This window comes from Rhinopithecus bieti, unplaced genomic scaffold (genome assembly GCF_001698545.2).
Source record: "Rhinopithecus bieti isolate Rb0 unplaced genomic scaffold, ASM169854v2 scaffold_79622, whole genome shotgun sequence".
In the NCBI taxonomy this organism is placed as follows: domain Eukaryota; kingdom Metazoa; phylum Chordata; class Mammalia; order Primates; family Cercopithecidae; genus Rhinopithecus; species Rhinopithecus bieti.
In genome coordinates this window covers 344,861-363,616 of record NW_016829846.1, presented here as the reverse complement: position 1 = coordinate 363,616, position 18,756 = coordinate 344,861, and the positions used below count along the sequence as shown (strand labels likewise).

At 40.7% G+C, this 18,756-nt stretch overlaps 1 protein-coding gene across 1 annotated transcript in view; it reads right to left on the bottom strand.

Moving 5' to 3' along the window:
- PDK3 (pyruvate dehydrogenase kinase 3) overlaps positions 1–18,756 on the bottom strand; it is a 78,985-nt gene that overhangs the window by 34,210 nt on the left and 26,019 nt on the right. Inside the window, exons 2-5 of the mRNA XM_017865001.1 lie at positions 11,816–11,957; positions 6,695–6,766; positions 2,221–2,405; positions 444–533 (exon numbers count right to left, since the gene is read on the bottom strand). Coding sequence (XP_017720490.1) covers positions 444–533; positions 2,221–2,405; positions 6,695–6,766; positions 11,816–11,957 — 489 coding nt within the window. The remainder of the gene's footprint in view (positions 1–443; positions 534–2,220; positions 2,406–6,694; positions 6,767–11,815; positions 11,958–18,756) is intronic.

Below are 18,756 nucleotides of genomic sequence, written 5' to 3'. Positions count from 1 at the left end.
TCCCAAAGTGCTGGGATTACAGGCTTGAGCCACCGCGCCCGGCTATGCCACATAAATTCTAAAGCCAGATGTGAACAACAGAAAGATGTTTAAACTTTATAGACATGTGAATTCAACCTAATTTTATGACAAGAATTTGGATTCTCTGAAATTTTCAGATAACAGTGGCAATCAGAATCTTACTTAAAGGTTTACTGTTTGAGACAGAACTACAAATGAAACTCTAATCAATAAAGTAGAAACTCACATTTTGAGTATTACCAATTATGCATCTTTCCTGAACTGCCTAGAAAGAACATTTCATCTGGATCAAGTGGCTTGGGCCCAGAGTGACCTGATGAATCAGCAGACTGCACTGCAAAATAACCCTATTGACAAGTTGCCTCAAATAAACCACGATCCGATTTGTAATGTAATCAATACCATTACAACGGTCTCCTTACCTTTCACCACATCCGCCACATTACAGGTGGGATCGATACTTCCTATGTGTTTAGGATGAACAGGATTAGTGTCACCCCCAAACAGAAGTGCTAGATGAACACAAAAGGAAAGGGAGGGGATTAAAACACAGCAGGCTGGGATGGTCACGCAGGGAAATACAGGGGCTTATGTTTAGAAAGGATCTCTTACTTGTAAAAATCATTTTAGCATCCACAGCAACTTAGAGCAATGGAATACACGCAATTGATGGGTGAGCAACTCTTATTGGTCAATGAAGGAGGAGGATGTGCTTTAAGGTCTGTCAGCTGCAGCCAGCAGGTTTTAAAGTAGTGACGTGTGCCAGGTGCCCAACCCGTTCTTCCTCTCCCAACGTGACATGGATGAAGAAACTTACTTTCATCCTTAGTCAAGTATACCCAGCTTCTTAGTACTACTCCAGACACTTATTCCTACTTTCTTTAAATATTTAGAACACGTAGTCTATACCATTTAGACAAGCCTGTAAAATATCTTTGCTGGCAGCATTTCAGATGCCTCCCCCAAGAAGATTATGTTTCAATGTTGTGTACACAAACAATACTTGTTCAAGTATTTTTAAAAATACACTCAGATAATTTCACAATATACAAGATTTGCAAAATTTTGTTTCTGAATAAAAGTCAAAATAAGCCCCAAAGAAAAAAGCAATCTGCATCCAAATATTTATAGGTGTTATTTTAAACGAAGCAAAATTGTGACTAACAAAAGAAGGATGCCTAAATAAAATCGGGGAGATTTTAAACTATGAAAAATGATAAATACAGGCATTAGGCCAATTAATAAAGTTCCAACTGATTAAGGTGAAGAAAAACAGAGGTGTGTAGGCTTAACTAATGACCTAAAAACATGCACATATATGTGTGTACACGTGTATTTAGATCAGAAAGCAATTGGAGTTATCTAAGTATTTAGTTGAAGAGTATTTAGGCTCTTTTATTCCTGTAAATTGTCATACATTTCCATTTTGAGGATATACATTTAATATAAAGTCACATTTAATAGTTGTGTAACATTCACTTATCCAAATAAATCAAATTAGTAAAATAAAGACACTTTGTCCACTTTGTAATGCAGCAAACAGGGTGAATTATGCTCTAGACATGTGGATGCATTTCCTTAAGGATTATAAAATCAGCCAAAGAGACAGTGCTGAAGATAAGCCAAAAAGTTTTTTGTGTGTAGGGAATTTTAGTTGTTTTTTTCATATCTGCTTAGTACCCTAAAGAGCAGACTAAAACTCTCAGTACGGGATTATGGGCTGACAGTATGGCTTAATCTGACTTCACTGATCACTGTGAAATAAAGAACTGATGGCTCCTACACCAACATCCAATTCAATATTCCCAGTGTTAATGTTTTTAAAACTAAAAAGGAAAACACATAACATCCGGGATAAAGAAAAGAATACAATCTGAGATACATAAAAGTATTCAGAGATGAAGGCCTGGCTGCCATGAAGGGCGGTCCCCCATCCCCATCAGGACTGTATCGGCAGAGACTTTAAAGGTACGCAGTGGTCCTGTCTCTAATGTGAGCCTCATAAAACCTTTCAAAATTTCTTTTAACCAAGAATACAAATTAATAGCTTTTAATGGCTAGGATTCACTTAGGAAAACTAAACTAGAAATGAAATTTCTACAACCAAAAATGCAAGTCAGTAAATTAACAACAGGAAAACATTTGGGAGAAATCACTATGGTTACCTTTTCAAAACTGGACCAAGAAACCCCAACTTACTGTGCTGATTAATAAGCATGCGGAACGAGATGCGGTTGGTATAAAACCGATCCAGAAAATATTGGATGTTAGTGCTAATGAAAGGATCAAACCCAAACTTCTCCTTGTATTCAATCACTCCTTGCGCCATTGTAGGAACCACATCATTGTGTCTATTTCTGACTTTAATCAGAACTTGTAGAAAGCTGTGTGAGAGGGAAACAAAACATGGTCAGTCTTAATATCTCATGGGCTGATGCAGACTTCCCAGCTCTGTCCCCAGACTAGTTGTCTGCTGGTATTTTTATAAGTAAAGACATTATTCTTACTGCATACAACAAGGAACCACTCACAAGAAACTAAAAGTATGAGCCAAGTATTTCTACAGAAACCCTTCTTTCAGAGGTGCAAAAAGTAAAAGGTTCTAGTACAGAAAAAAAATGCTCAGATACACTTTTAGGAATCCACTGACTTTTTGGATAAGTGATTACATATAAATACAGGTTCTATAAAAGTTGAATAAAGAATTGCAGAACATATCAATATTTCTTCTGAGAACATGAGGACAATCCCCCAAAATCTCCAAGGATTGATTAATGGAATCTCAAAGCAATAGCTTCCATGAATAAAGAAATAACATCACACTGTTTTTTGGGTTTTGTTTGTTTGTTTGACAGAGTCTCACTCTGTCGCCCAGGCTGAAGTACAGTGGTACGATCTCGGTTCACTGCAACCTCCGCCTCCCAGGTTCAAGCAATTCTTCTACCTCAGCCTCCCGAGTAGCTGAGACTACGGGTGTACGCCACCATGCCTGGCTAATTTTCATATTTTTAGTAGAGACGGGATTTCACCATATTGGCCAGACGGGTCTTGAACTCCTGACCTCGTGATCCGCCCGCCTTGGCCTCCCGAAGTGTCTCATACACACAATTGAAGAGTAAAATTTGGAAATAAATATCTTGCAGCAGTAAAATATAGTGATGAAATGCAGATAGAACACAGGCAATTCAACTATTCAAGTATCTGGCATATTATTGTAAATATGCATAGGGGAAAATACATTAAGAATGGTAGAAGACAAGTCAGTCGATGGAACTAAACAAAAAGTTTAGAACTAGGCCCATGAGTGAGTGAGTATGTATATATAAAAATTGAGCATATTGAGAAAGTGACATTGCAAATCAGTAGGTAAACAATCAAACTAATAATCAAGTTAACTGGAACAGTGGGCTAACAATTTAAGTCACATCCTAATTGCAAGACTTAAACCAAATACTGGATTAAAAATGTAAAAGGATGAAATCACAGAAATGATAACAGAAAAATCAGGTGAATAAGTATATAATCTTGGGATAAGGAGGGCTGTTCTAAGCTTAATACCAAAGGTAGAAACAAATAATATGAAGAAACAAATGATATGACTGTAGAATTTTAGCAATCCTATAGGGACACACATTAATAAATTAAGTGGAAAAAAAAAAAAAAAAAAACTTAAGAAAAGGAAAAAACTAGCACCCCATCAGAAAACTAGGCAAAGGATCTGCTATCGTTGCAAAATTTACCAAAGAAGAAGCACAAATGCCAATAACTTCACCCTTACAAATAAGAAAAGCAAATTAAAACAATGTGATATTTATTATTCTCCATGTATCAGCATCAGTTAGAGTTTGGGGCTTAACTGAGGCACTTCTCAGGACAATTAACAACATACAGCAAAAGCCCAAAGAAAATAATTCCACTTCCAGGAATTGATCCTAGGAAAATAACTGGACAAAGTAAACAGCTGTTTGTGTGTTTATTTATTTATTTATGAGACAGAGTCTCGCTCTGTTGCCCAGGCTAGAGTGCAGTGGCACAATCTTGGCTCACTGCAACCTCTGCCTCCCGGGTTCGGCCAACTGTCTTGCAGCCTCCCAAGTACCTGGGATTACAGGTGCCTGCCATCATGCCTGGCTAATTTTCATATTTTTAGTAGAGACAGGGTTTTACCATGTTGCTCAGGCTGGTCTCAAACTCCTGGCCTCAGGTGATCTGACCGCCTTGGCCTCCCAAAGTGCTGGTATAACAGGCGTGAGCCACCGTGCCCAGCCAACAGATATATTTAAAAGTTGTTCTTTAAAGCATTGTTTATAGTAGCACGAAAACTACAAACCAGTCTAAAATCTAGTGATAGATGATCAAATCGCATGAACTATCTGAAGATGGACTATTAACATGAATATTATGACACTATTAATAATGGCGTAGATCTACAATGTTGACACTTGTTATGTTTGAAAAAATAGTTTACACATATAAATATATGCATGCCTAGGGAAAAGCATGGAAGAAAGGAAAATAGTAATATTTGTTGTCCCCTGGTAGTAGAAATTTGAGGCGGCTTTTTTTTTTTTTTTTTTACTTATCTGAATAGTCTTATTTTTCTGAATGATGAAATATTTCTGTAACAAATAACATACATACAATGACAATAAAGATGTAAAACTCTGAAATTAGGCCATCATTATTCACAAAAAATTTTATAATGGACAATTTGTCCTTTATGTGATACTCATTGCAATGTATTTGTAAGTTAAATATTACTAAAGTGAAACGATTCATTATAGTAGAGAAGTGCCTCAACTTATCTGAAGTGGGGAGACTTACCTCAATGGCTCAATGCTCAGAATTCTCCTCTAATCTTCCGGGCTCTTCTAAACTGTATCATAAATGATCAACATGCTTGTCCTCTAAGCTACTTTTGCTTTACTAAAATGATTTCCCTGCTGGTGATCCCATACAACCTCTTGGTAAACAGAAAAAGCTGCTACCATGGTACTCGCTCACCTTTCACTCCTTCCTTCACCAAGAACATCATACTTCTCAAATGCCAACTATCGCAACTAGCCACATGAACCTAGGCAAGTTACAAAACTCACAGAGTGAGAGCTCAGCTATTATTGCGATGGTCAAGCACACACTGGATTAAGCACTGACAGTTTGCAAAGCAGGCTCATGGCCATAAATCGCATCTGATAACCTGTTCCAGAAACTGAGACGGGACGGGAAAAACACAGCAGAAATTTAATATCATGTATAGTCGTCTCTCAGTATCCATAGGGGACTGGTTCCAGGATCCCCGAAGATACCCAGATCCTCAGATGCTCAAGTCCCTTGTCTAAAACAGTGTATACAGCCTACTCACATCCTCTCTGATACTTTAAATCATTTCTAGACTAGTTATAATACCTGATACAATCTAAATGCGATTTAAACNTGTGGAACCTGCCACTATACTTCTACAAATCTGTTCTAAAATCTGGAGCTAGAGTGGTCAGCCCTAGGTTTTCGGATTTCCACCAAACGATTACCAGCTAACGACTTTTGAGAAAACAAAGCTCCTGGACTGAATTCATTTAATACTGATCGCTTAAATGACAGCAGTGGCTTATATCAAGGAAAACGCTACATCTGGGGCTCTAACCCAATGCTTCCCCGCCTTCCACATTTCACAGATTCATTAGACAAAACACCCAACAAAGTATAAAATAGGTGAGGGCTTTTGTTTTTCCTTTGAATTTTAGTTTACAACTAGACTAGAACTAGCTACTCATGGCTCAAACGAAAACATAACTTATAGGTCCAGCTTTGCTATGAATGGTCACAATCTTGGGCAAGTCACTTCACATCTCTGACCTCAGTTTCCTTATCTGTGGATTGAGAGGACTGGGTTAAATGCCTCCAAGGTTGCTTGTATAACATGGTATTTTCCTAGTTCTTCTTATGGAACATCTATTAAGTCAGGTGTTCAGTCTCACAACTATGTGGACTAGCTTATACTTAGAAATTCCTCAGTACAACAGGCCTACCATATGCATCCACTCACATATACACGAAACAGGAAGAAATTAATGTGAAAGGGATATTTAATTTCTCTTGGAGGGGAAAACATACTCACAGCTAGAGTTAGTGTTCCTGGGATAAATAAAAATGAGAAACAGAAATATCTCATCGGCATAATTTGCCAGTCTGTGCATAATGGGAGCAATACAATAGAATTCAGGTTGCTATATAAAAAACGTACTCTTTTATGCCTCTCCAAAACAAAACCACTACAGTTTTTGAGCTCAAATGTAATATCCTGTTGAAATTTTTTTTTAATTGTAAAGGATTGAGTAGATAAATTCATGTATATACAAAGGCCACTGCATTCTTAAAACTACCACTAGATGGAACATTTACTGCAGTATTCATAGTGAGTGCCCAGTTCACCTTGGGTAAAGGTATTAAGAATTAGATCATAAAAGCAAAACTGAAAGTGTCATTATTACTTTTGTATTGTGTTACATTCTTAACTCAAATTAAAAAAAAAACTCAATGTTGAGTCATTACTCATTAAGAAAATGAACGCTTTTGTCCACATCATACTCCTTGAGTCTTAATGACTTGAATTATATTTACCAAAATCTTTCTTACCTAGATATTTTTACTTTCAGGTAAGTGGTACCATACTTACTTATCCAAGACCTGTGGATCCTCAGGGCTCTTATTTTCATATTCTAAAAGTTCAAGAAAACTCTGCATATACCTAAAAGGAAAAAAAAAAAGAAAAGAAGAGTTACTGTGTTAGTCGCCTGCCCAGCATCCACCCCTCCTCTCCCTCTTCCTAAGAACACTCCAAATTTTCACTTAGGTCTCCATCCCATCCCCATCCCCCATGTGGCTCAAGTGTATCAGGGAAGCCGGTGCCTCCAAAGATCCTGCGTGGTCCCATTTTTCTCTGGGCAATCCTACTTCTCTTGTCACTAATTATTCATTAGCCCAATAGTTTAGGTCTAAGTCTATCACTGTGTGCATTCTCCTGAACACAGGGAATGGCTCAGGAAGGACATACTGTCTCAATTCAGGCTAGTAAAATGACAGAAAAGACTCGCTGGAGGACTCTGGCAGAGAAACCAACCTGTTCTGCTTTTGTACAGTGTGCTGTGTGGATTGGAAGCCTGGAACTGCTGCAGCTATCCTGCCACCAGGAGGGATTCCAGTCTGAAAACGAAGCCAACGCCATCGAAAGCAGGGCTTCGACAGCTTCGTGAATCTCTGAATCAAACCAACACCAAAAGCTTACCCTACGGCTGGACCTTCTAGTGACATGAGCCAGGTTCAGTTTCATTTTCTCTACTTACAAACAGACACATCCTAACTTATATATCAAGTCTATAGTTTGATTATCAAAAAGGTACATACACATTTTAAGAAGCACATGTGTGATGCTGAAGTGCCTGCCAAGAACTTAGAAACTAGACGTGAAGAAGTTAAATTAATTTCATCAATACTTAATGGGGGAGGAAGAATGCCAATTAAACCCTCAGAAACAGTTTCTGGATTAAGAATAGCTCCATATCTCAATCAGGGCCAGTATAAGAAACAGTCTGTCCAACATTAAGATCTGGAGAACATAGAAAAATGACATCTGGAGAGGCCCATTAGTGCAGTAGCTATATCAAGCCAGGATCTGTTGGATCTCGTGGAGATTCAGATATTCCAATTAGAGATATGTGATCTCTATTTGGGGTTTTAACATGTCCTGAAAGAATTATCCCTTTATTCTAATAATTTCTAACCATTAACTGCCACTAATCCTATTATCTACACCTTTGGATAGAGGATGAGGACACTCCAATAACTAAAAATGACTGTTACACATATAAATACTCCAATGAGAATGCCACTTGATTCATCAGCCTCATGTGAACTTTGGACAATGCATTTGATACTAATGAATGTTCATCACTGGACATATTTTTTAAAAGTCTCTGGAAGCCAAGCGTGTTAGCTCACGCCTGTAATCCCAGCACTTTGGGAGGCTGAGGCGGATGGATCACTTGAGGCCAGGAGTTCAAGACCAGTCTGGCCAACATGGCGAAACCCCATCTCTACTAAAAATACAAAAAATTAGCTGGGCATGGTGGCACATGCCTGTAGTCCCAGCTACTCGGGAGGCTGAGGCAGGAGAATCGCTTGAACCCAGGAGGCAGAGGTTGCGGTGAGCCGAGGTTGTGCCACTGCACTCCAGTCTGGGAAACTGAGCAAGACTCCATCTCAAAAAAATAAAAATAAATAAATAAATAAAAGTCTCTGGGCACATAAGGCTATGGGTTAGATATTGTTAAAATCACTGGGTCAAAACACCAAGAGGTCAAAGCCAGCCAGCCCCAGTGATGCCCTCTGCCCTGCCACACGCAAGCAAGCTAGGTAGGCATCCTGTCCTTTCCAAAGGGTATAGTTGAAGAAAGTCATAAATAGAAGGGAGCCAAAGATTATTCTGAGGTTCCCAGCCTGACAGTCAAGAGAGCAAGGAGGACATACTGTGACCAAGGGGACAGTGGTGGGGTTCACAGCCCATTATGCATAAGATTCATTTTTAAAAGGAAAAAATGGCAGTGAAACACAATGCATGATCCTGAAGTGGATTCCTAAATCAGGAGGAGAAATTGAAAAAAAAAAAAAAAAAAAATAGGCAATTTTAAAAGTATTACCCAAAAAAGAGGGGAAAAAAAAAAAAAAAAAAAAAAAAAAAAAAAAAAAAAAAAGAGATGGGGGTAGTATCACAACAATTAGTAAAGTGAGAACAAGTTCTACATATTAGAAGACATTACTGTATCAATGTTAAATTTCCCAAATTTGATGATCACATTGTGGTTTTCTAAGACCTGTTCCAATGAAATACACGCTAAAGTATTCACGGCAGAGGGGCATGATGTAGACATCGTGTATGTGTACCACATATGGGTGTGTGTGCCATATACAGACATAGATATATGCATGTGTGTGTGCACGTGTGTGTGTGTGTATGCAGAGAGTGAGACAGAAAGAGAGAATATGAATGACAATGGTAGAACGTGGTCAAATGTTAACAATGTTAACAATTAGTGAATCTACGTGACAGTATATGGGAATTCTTTCTACCAGTTTTGCAACCCTTCTGTTAAGTAGGAAAGTATTTCAAAATAGAATGTTTAAGAAACAAGAAGGAAGAAATGGCATGCATTTGTTTGGAAGGGATATGGAAAAGGAACAGTTAAAAGACAAAAACCAAACAACGGAGTTGACATAGCAATTTGTTCGAGCCTATACTTTGTCAGTATAATACAATACATTTAAGTACATTTGGTCTTTGTCCCTGCTTCCTGGCACAGAGCTCCCAAAACCCTTGGAACTTTCTGAGTGATAGGAGTGTCTTCTGCTATCCATAAAGAGCCCCCTTTGACCACACCTGAGTTCATGCTAATGTGGTGACTTAGGATGGGATCTCTAGATAGCCTCAGGATGGGGCTGGTCACCAGAAAGGCCAAGTGATTCGAGGACTAACTTTCAGCTCTACCCTCAACTTCTGGGGAGGGGAGAGGGCTGGACATTGAGCTCTATCAAAACCCTTGAATGACCATCAGAGTTTCCAGGTTGGTGAACATATGGGGGTACTGGGAGGGTGGTGTGCCCAGAGTGGGCATGGAAGCTCCATGCAGCCCCCCATACCTTGCCCTATGCATCTCTCCGATGTGGCTGTTCCCGAATTGTACCCTTTCTAATAAACCTATAAACATAGGTAAAGTATCTTCCTGAGTTCTGTGAGCCGTTCCAGCAAATTATCAAATCTGAGAGAAGGGGCGTGGAAACTCAATGTCCAGCCACTCAGTCAGAGGCACAGGTGGCCCAGGACTTGTGACTGGTGTCTGCAGTAGGGGAGATTCTTGTGGGGTTGAGCTGTAAAGCTGTGGAGTGTGCCCTGACTCCAAGCAGGTAGTGTCAGGATTGAACTGAATTGCTGGACCCAGTTGCTGTCCAGAGACTCGGAATTGGTTGTTGATGTTGGAAAGCAACACGAAAGAGCCCAGCAATTCACTTTGAAGCCCCTGACCCAGCCTGTACATAAGCAATAGTAAATGTTTAACTGTCACCACCACCAGGATCAGGGGACTTGATCCTGCCGACCTAGAATCCCCACCACAGTGGCCTCTAATTGGGATTTTATACCTTCTACTGGAAAATCTCTAATGATGGCCTTGAAGCAATAAAGAAGTCTCGTGCAAACAAGAACTTGCTGCTCTTTCTGAAACAAGCTATGGAACCAGAGCAGGATGCAAGGAACTATAATGACATCAAAGCCACGGTCACAGTCTCTTTCATTTCTCCTGCATTCCAAAGACTGCACGTCACACAGTGAGAAGCTGCTGCTTGTCTGGAAAAGATACTTGACACTGTACCTCTGAGACCACCTAATATAGTGTTTCTCAGACAATTCATTTTAACCCTATGAATTTATTATAATTAATACTATGGAGGAATGACTATTGAATGTCCATTCTCTTTCAGTAGCCCGGCCTCCACTAACCCTCTAGATGTGAGCTAATTAGTAGTTCCATTCTCCTTACATCTGTCCACACCATTCCCTTCTAAAATGCTCTCCCTGTCACCTGCAATCTGTCAGTTCCACCCACCCACCAAGGGGCAGTGCGGAACCACAGCTTGCATTTCTGTCCGCCTCTCTCTGCTCCCACAGCACTGTGCTTGCTTGAGAGGACTGACGGCATCTGACCTTCCCAATTCCTCCAACTTTCTTCACGGTGACTTCTACTTGCATTTATTTATTTATTTATTTATTTATTTATTTATTTATTATTTTTGAGATGGAGTTTTACTCTGTCGCCCAGGCTGGAGAGCACAGTGGCGTGACTTTATCTCACTGCAATCTCCGCCTCCCAGGTTCAAGTGATTCTCTTGCCTCAGCCTCCTGAGTAGCTGGGATTACAGGCGCATGCCACCATGCCTGGCTAATTTTTGTATTTTTAGTAGAGATGAGGTTTCACCATGTTGGCCAGGCTGGTCTCAAACTCCTGACCTCAAGTGATCTGCCCACCTTGGCCTTCCAAAGTGCTGGGATTACAGGTGTGAGCCACCACAGCCGCCGGCCTCTACCTTGCTTTTAAAACACAGAGTAGACCTGCAAATGTTTCTCAAACACTGTATATGCAAACCCCTTTCTAAAAACACACCACTTGCTCTTACATCCTACCATTCATTGATCTCACCCTGCTTACCTAGCGGGTAACTTTGCGTCACAAATTCAACGTCTTCAGTTAAATGACATATGCTTCAAGCATCAGAGCTATAACTGTTTTAAGTTTACGTTATACTCTGTCAAAATTTTCCCTACTTTTCATGGAGCAAATGAAGCACAGCAGGGAACTGATATTTTTCCAATCTGAAGTTCCCCTTTAAATGACTTAATTTGTTCTACAAGAAGCACTGACTTCAAGGAATGTCTTTACAAGGAAAACAAAAGGAGTAAGGTTAAGACTTGATAAAAGCAGCAAATACCCTGTCAGAAAAGTGCAATCCCACCACACACAAGAAAACTCAAGAAAGTGTCTAGTATAATGTACAAGCATTTTCATAAAACAACTTTAAAACAAACAGCACATAAAGAAAAAAAAAACTTGTCATTGCATGGAAAATCCAGCTATCCCAAATGACTCATTCCCCAGATGGGCAGTATGTGCACTTTTACAGAGAATGGTCCCGCTGCCAAATGTTCACAGCATTGTGGGAAGATCCATTTTAAGCCACATTGTTTACTTACCAACTCTGAACCAATCCCACTGAAGGGCGGTTAAGTAAATTATCCGGCAGAAGATTAACTTCTCTCATTGTGTTAGCCAGCCGCACAGGAAGTTCCTTTCGTAGAAACATATATGAAGTTTTCTCACATGCATTATCTCTCCCTATGAAGACATGAAAAATGTTCCATGATTTTATAGTCTAACAGATGGAGAAATAAAGTGCTCCCATGGTAGCACGGTTACTACTGGTTGAAAGAGAAAATTAAATAATCCTGCAGTCTCTAGTTGAATTTTTATCCTTTGAAACAGCAAGTTGAAGAAAATAATTTAATTAGCAGAGAAAAGAACATTCATTACAAGAGGCAACCTTGAAAGCAGTTTGTTTTCTTTTCTTAACACAAAACGTTCCTAGCGTTACCAGCGGCAATCTAAAAGTGACCTGGGATATAATCTGAACTTATTTTCAAATAAATACCGTGGGAAAACTGCCAAGTACAAAGGTAACAGAACATGTAAATCCACTCCCATTCATAGGGCTTTCCAGGAGGCAACGGATCCATTCCTTTCACAAATATTCACCTACTGTGTGTGCCAACTGTTTCCTAAGATTTTCCTACAGTGTGTTTCTTCAGGGACCGTAGCTCTGCCCCTCTGGGAAGTAGCCACAGACCCCAGAGACCCTGTGATTCCAGAGGAGAGGCTCTCACTGTGAGACACAGGGCTGGCATGTGCCAGAGAAACATGCCAGAGAAACTATCTCCTGGGTGTACTCAGAGGCAGAGGGATCTACCGTGCCACATTGGAGAGGGTAAGATGTGGGTTGACCATAAGGAAGGAGATCAGTGCCTTCTGGAGGCTTCCCTGAACTGGCTGTGCATAAAATTTACATAAACAAGATGCCATGAGAGGAAACATACCTGGCCACTTAAAAGAGGAAACCTGAGCTCCTTCCTCTGCTGTCATATAGCAAGAAGAGTTCTAGCATCAGACTGGCCTGCAACCCCCAGCCCTGCTGGAAACTCCATGGTGGCTGGTGGTGGAGGGCCTGATAGAAAAGGCATGAGCTTTGGAGACACAAATGTCCTCCAGCCCCAACTCCTCCATTTGCAGGATGTGAAAACTTTGGTAAGCTTCTTCACTTCTGAGTCTCAGCTGCCTTAATCTGTAAAACGGGGCTAAAACTAGTTTGTGTAAGGACTAAATGTGATACCGCGCATGGAGGCTGACACGGAGCAAGTGCTGGACAAACACTGGTCCTCCTGGTCTCCATGGTATTGAGGAGTCCATCCCATCTCCCTTGCCCTGCCTAGGCCTCTTTGCTGTTCCATATTCCCTGGAGGCTGCACAGAAATGGGCAACATCGTGGCCAGGCCCAGAGAGAGACGAGCAGAGCTCATTTAACAATTTTCTCTTCCAAACTCTCCTTATTCTTCTGTAGGTCATGAAGGCAGCAAGTCAGAGATTCAGAAGTAAATCCAATTTTCTAACACTTCCAGTCACATTCTGGTTTATTCATTTGCTCTCCCTGCCAAATAAAACTTGAAAAAAAGAACCTAGTCTAGAAAGTAATCTGCAGAACCTTTCTTCCCCACTCATCCCTGACCCACTTCTCCATTCTCAAAAAAGTTACAATAAAAGATGAAAGTCTGAAATAATCCATCCCTCATTTCCCTCATCCTAAGCGAGTATATTGAAGGCCTTTGGTAAACCTTTTAACTAATTGATGATTCACTTTTCTCCTTTGTACTTTCACTGTGATAAGTACCTTAATCCCCAAATACCCACTTCAAGTAAGAGGGGAAGGGGTGAAATGCCCCCGCAATGACCTTCCAACATCTATTCTATACACATTCATTTGGCCTTAGGCAATTAATATTTAAAATGACTCTGGTCTTTTTTTTTTTAGACGGAGTGTTGTTCTGTTGCCCAGGCTGGAGTGCAACGGCACAATCTCGACTCACTGCAACCTCTGCCTCCTGGGTTCAAGCGATTCTCCTGCCTCAGCCTCTCAAATAGCTGGGACTACAGGCACCCACCACCATGCCTGGCTAATTTTTTGTATTTTTAGTAGAGACGGGGTTTCACCATGTTAGCCAGGATGGTCTCGATCTCCTGGCCTCGTGATCTACCCACCTCAGCCTCCCAAAGTGCTGGGATTACAGGCGTAAGCCACCATGCCCAACCAGCTCTGGTCATTTTGCTTCAAACAATATAGAGACAGTCCCCAACTTAAAAACAGTTCAATTTATGATTTTTTGATTGTTTAATCTTCTGACTTTATGATGGGTTTATCTAATTATTAAGTGCTTTTTTGTTTTGAGACAGAGTCTCACTCTGTCACCCAGGTTGGAGTGCAGTGGCACGATCTCCAGTCACTGCAACCTCCACCCACTGGGTTCAAGCGATTCTCGTGCCTCAGCCTCCCAAGTAGCTGGGATTACAGGCGCCCATCACAATGCTCGGCTAGTTTTTGTGTTTTCAGTAGAGATAGGGTTTCATCATGTTGGCCAGGCTGTTCTCGAACTCCTGACCTCAAGTGATCCACCCACCTTGGCCTCCCAAAGTGCAGGCATTACAGGCATGAGCCACCATGCCTGGCCAAGTGCATTTTTCAGTTACAATATTTTTGACTTACGATATATTCATCAGGATGTAACCCCACTGTAAGACAAGGAGCATCCGTATATTATTCCTAAAAGGTTCTGTATGAATATAACTTTAACTTTAAATGCACTAAAAATGCTGCTATTTATCACAGTGAATCTCATTATAAAATGAATTCCCTATTATCTAAGTTAAAATATAAGTCTAGCTTTTCACATGCTGGGAGAAATACTTTGCATCCTGGTTAAACAGAAAGGAAATTATCTTTAAATCACAAAAGAAACATTGATGTTCTCACTGTGGGATGACAAAGACTCTCTCCTTTGACCAAACTTGAACCAGGTTCTCCTGGGTTTGCTTATTTGTTTGTTTGTTTGTTTTTGGAGACAGGGTCTCACTCTGTCACCCAGGCTGCAGTGCAGTGGCACAATCACGGTTTACTACAGCCTCAACCTCCTGGGCTCAAGTGATTCCCCCACCTCAGCCTCCCAGGTAGCTGGGACACCTGGCTAATTTTGTATTTTAGTAAAGAGGGGTTTTGCCATGTTGCCCAGGCCGGTCTCGAACTCCTGGGCTCAAGCGATCTTCCCATCTCAGCCTCCCAAAGTGCTGGGATTACAGGCGTGAGCCAGCGCATCTGGCTCTGAGTCCTCTTTTTGACTAGGCCTCGACTTTGGGTTCTATCTTGACCTGCTTAGTCCAGTCTTAGCAAAAATCCTGCTGAGTCATTTCAGTGAAAATTCCCTACCCTTGGTGTCTGATCCCCCTACCCTCGATATCTTAGCACCCTGGCCTGCCTTCAACAAGAATCCCCTCCAACCTGGACTTTTCCTCTTAGTAACTTTCCACCCGTTGACCCGCACACTGCTCCTTGGCTATAAATTTCCACTTGTCCTTGTTGCACTAGGAGTTCAGCCTGATCTCTCCCGACTACTGCAAAACTCCCATTGTAGGGGTCCCTCTTGAATAAAGCCTTCCCTACCATCTTTAACAAGTATCAGATAATTTTTTTTCTTTTCTTTTTCTCTCCTTTTTTTTTTGGAGACAGGGTCTCACTCTGTCACCCAGGCTGGAGTGCGATGGTGCGATCTTGGCTCACTGCAAGCTCCGCCTCCCGGGTTCAAGCAATTCTCCCTGCCTCAGCCTCTGGAATAGCTGGGATTAGAGGCATCTACCACCACGCCCAGCTAATTTTTCTATTTTTAGTAGAGACAGGGTTTCACTATGTTGGCCAGGCTGGTCTTGAACTCCTGACCTCAGGTGATCTGCCCGCCTTGGCCTCCCAAACTGTTGGGATTACAGGCATGAGCCACCGCGCCTAGCCAAGTTTTTTTTTTTTTTCTTTAACAGGAAAAAGGAAGTTCTGGAATAGGGAAGAAGCAGAAGAATTCTGGTGTTAAACTGAAACTGGGAGTATCAGTATGAACTAACAATTTTTTCACAGTTATGAGTTTTTGGGGGTAATGAAAGTATACATGTTTAAATTTCCAAGTTGGCAGCCTGTTAGGAGCCACAGGATACAAGCATGAGGTGAGCAGTGAGAGCTGGCTGGCAGGCGTGAGGTGGCCACAGTCAGGTTCTCATCTCTTCTCTGAAAGTTGCAGATCTAGATGGTTTCAGAATTTAAAGGTTTTCCAATTTTAGGAAGGTAAAAAGGAGTCTATACCATACATTGTACAATATAGAGTATTAGAGAGCCACATCATAGCTGCAGTGAAATACATGAACATCTCTAGTAAGTAAGATAAAGACTATGTAATCAAGTCAGTTCAGGTCTGGTTTTGCTAGAAAATGAGTTCTGGCAGCAAATATATGAAAAAGAAATTCAATTTTCAGTTTTTTGGAGTTCAGGATTCAGAGAAAAGCCTATGGTCCTGCAGGCTGGTGATGACAAAGGTCAGGTACTGAAGTTTGATTGGGGTTTGAACCTTGACTAGAGCATTCACAAGCTTCAAGAGCAGGGGTAAGTTTCTTTACACTTCTAAACTTCATTGTAACCACCTATAAAATAAGAACAGTATCTACTTCACAGAGATTTGGTGAGGGTTAAAATGTGCTTAACATTTAAACCAGAGGCAGTGGCTCACGCATGTAATCCTAGCTACTTGGGAGGCTGAGATGGGCAGATCCCTTGAGGCCAGGAGTTTGAGACCAGCCTGGGCAATGTAGCAAGACCCCCATCTCTATAAATAAATATTTAATAAACCACAATATTTAACAGTCACATATTCTTAAAACTTAGAAAAGAGGCTAATTAAATAGAAATCACTAATGATGCTGATGATACTCAAACAGAATAGCCTGAGGCCATGGGATACACAATCGAATTGTCAGTTACTGCTTGGTCAGCCCTGAGAACCCATTCCCTAGGCTCATCTGATGATTCTGCAATAATTAAAATTCAACTACTAGGCATGGTCTAAGAGAATCAAATTTCAGGAAGCATTTTCTTCAAGATTCCTTGGATTATCAGCCTGTTATAAAACTCACGTGGAAAGAACCTTTTATCTGTCTCTGTATCCCTCATAGCACATATTATAGTGCCTCGCCTATGGTAGCTTCTCAATGATTTATTCAAAGAATAGATCATCCTTTCAGAAGTTTATTTTTTTCTTTGTTTGTTGCTGATTTTTTTTTTTTTTTTTTTTTTTTTTTTGAGACAGAGTCTCGCCGCTCTGTTGCCCAGGCCTGAGAGCTTTCCAGTTGGTGCCGATCTTGGGCTCACTGCAACCTCAGCCTCCCAGGTTCAAACGATTCTCATCCTGCCTCAGTGCCTCCCCGAGTAGCTGGGATCACAGGTGCCCATCACCACGCCCAGCTAATTTTTGTATTTTTAGTAGAGATTTCACCAAGTTGCACAGGCTGGTCTCCAACTCCTGACCTCAAGTGACCTGCCCACCTCAGCCTCCCAAAGTGCTGGGATTACAGGCATAAGCCACCGCACCTGGTCCAGAAGTTTGTGTTTTTTAAAAAGAGTAGTTGAAAAATCTCAGGTTTTGTCTCTTATATTCTACATGAAGTTTAGGGACAAATTATTTGTACTCAGATACCTTAATTATATATCAGCTTAAATAGGAGGATAAGTCTTTTTTCGTTAATTAGTTAGCCTAAAATAAGTATGAAATGCCTCATTTTATAATCTTTCTGTGCTTTCTTCATATACATTGAAAGTATCTTTCCTATGTATTAATGCCAGATATTCAGTTTAAATCAAAAGGTTCTAACAACCTTTTTTTTTTTTTAAATAATAAACTTACCAAGAAAACATTTTGGTTTTAAATGAATGTCCTCGTCAGAGGGTTCTGTTTTGATGAGTCTTCTGGTATATTGTGCATTTTCCAGTTCTGCTTTCCAATTATTTGACTTCATTTTTTCCCTACTTACTTGGCTTCTCCACATTACTTAATTTTGACTTTCTAGTTTTATTCTGCATTTCTCAATATACTTCATCTCATTCAAATTTACCAATTAAGTTTTTTCCTGGTATCAGTTCAAAGATGACAAAGGGAGCAGGTGAGGGGCCTTGGAAAATTCTGACTTAGTGGATGCAAACAGGTCATTAGACTCAAATACACTCGTGTGCATTTCTTCTGTTTTCTCCTAAGTTTGACGATCCTTTCATTCTCTTCTGTTTCTGGTTGCTTTGTTTGTTTGTTTGTTTGTTTTGAGACAGAGTCTCACTCTGTTGCCCAGGCTGGACTGCAGTGGCGCAATCTCAGCTCACTGCAACCTCCACCTCCTGGGTTCAAGCGATTCTCCTGCCTCAGTCTCCTGAGTAGCTGGGATTACAGGCATGCAACACCACACCCGGCTAATTTTATATTTTAGTAGAGACGGGGTTTCACCATGTTGGCCAGGTTGGTCTCGAACTCCTGACCTCAGGTGATCCACCCGCCTCGGCTTCCCAAAGTTCTAGGATTACAGGCGTGAGCCACTGCGCCTGGCCTCTGTTTTTTATACTTTGTCCTTTTATTGGGAAGCTGGAGACAATTACTATATTTGCAAAAGGTATGATTTGCTTTGTCTAGAAAGGTCCCATACAGCTTCACATTCACCAAGACCTAGGATGAGTAGACACAGAAATACAAATGACTTTCAATTTAATGCAGGAAGCCTTCCCGATGGTTGGACCAGGAGGTAGCCAAGAGCGTTTAGCTAGCCACCTGAGAGCAGGAGCTCACAGACATATTTCTTTATACCTGGTTTCCGTAGTGGCTGATAACCCTGGCTTGGCTTTAATCCTCTTTTCGAGTAATTTACAGGCGGCAGAAAAAATAATTATTTCTTCAGTTAATCAAGTCACCTGATAATAAGAAACTTTTTCTTTTTTATTTTTCTTTTTTATTTATTTATTTTT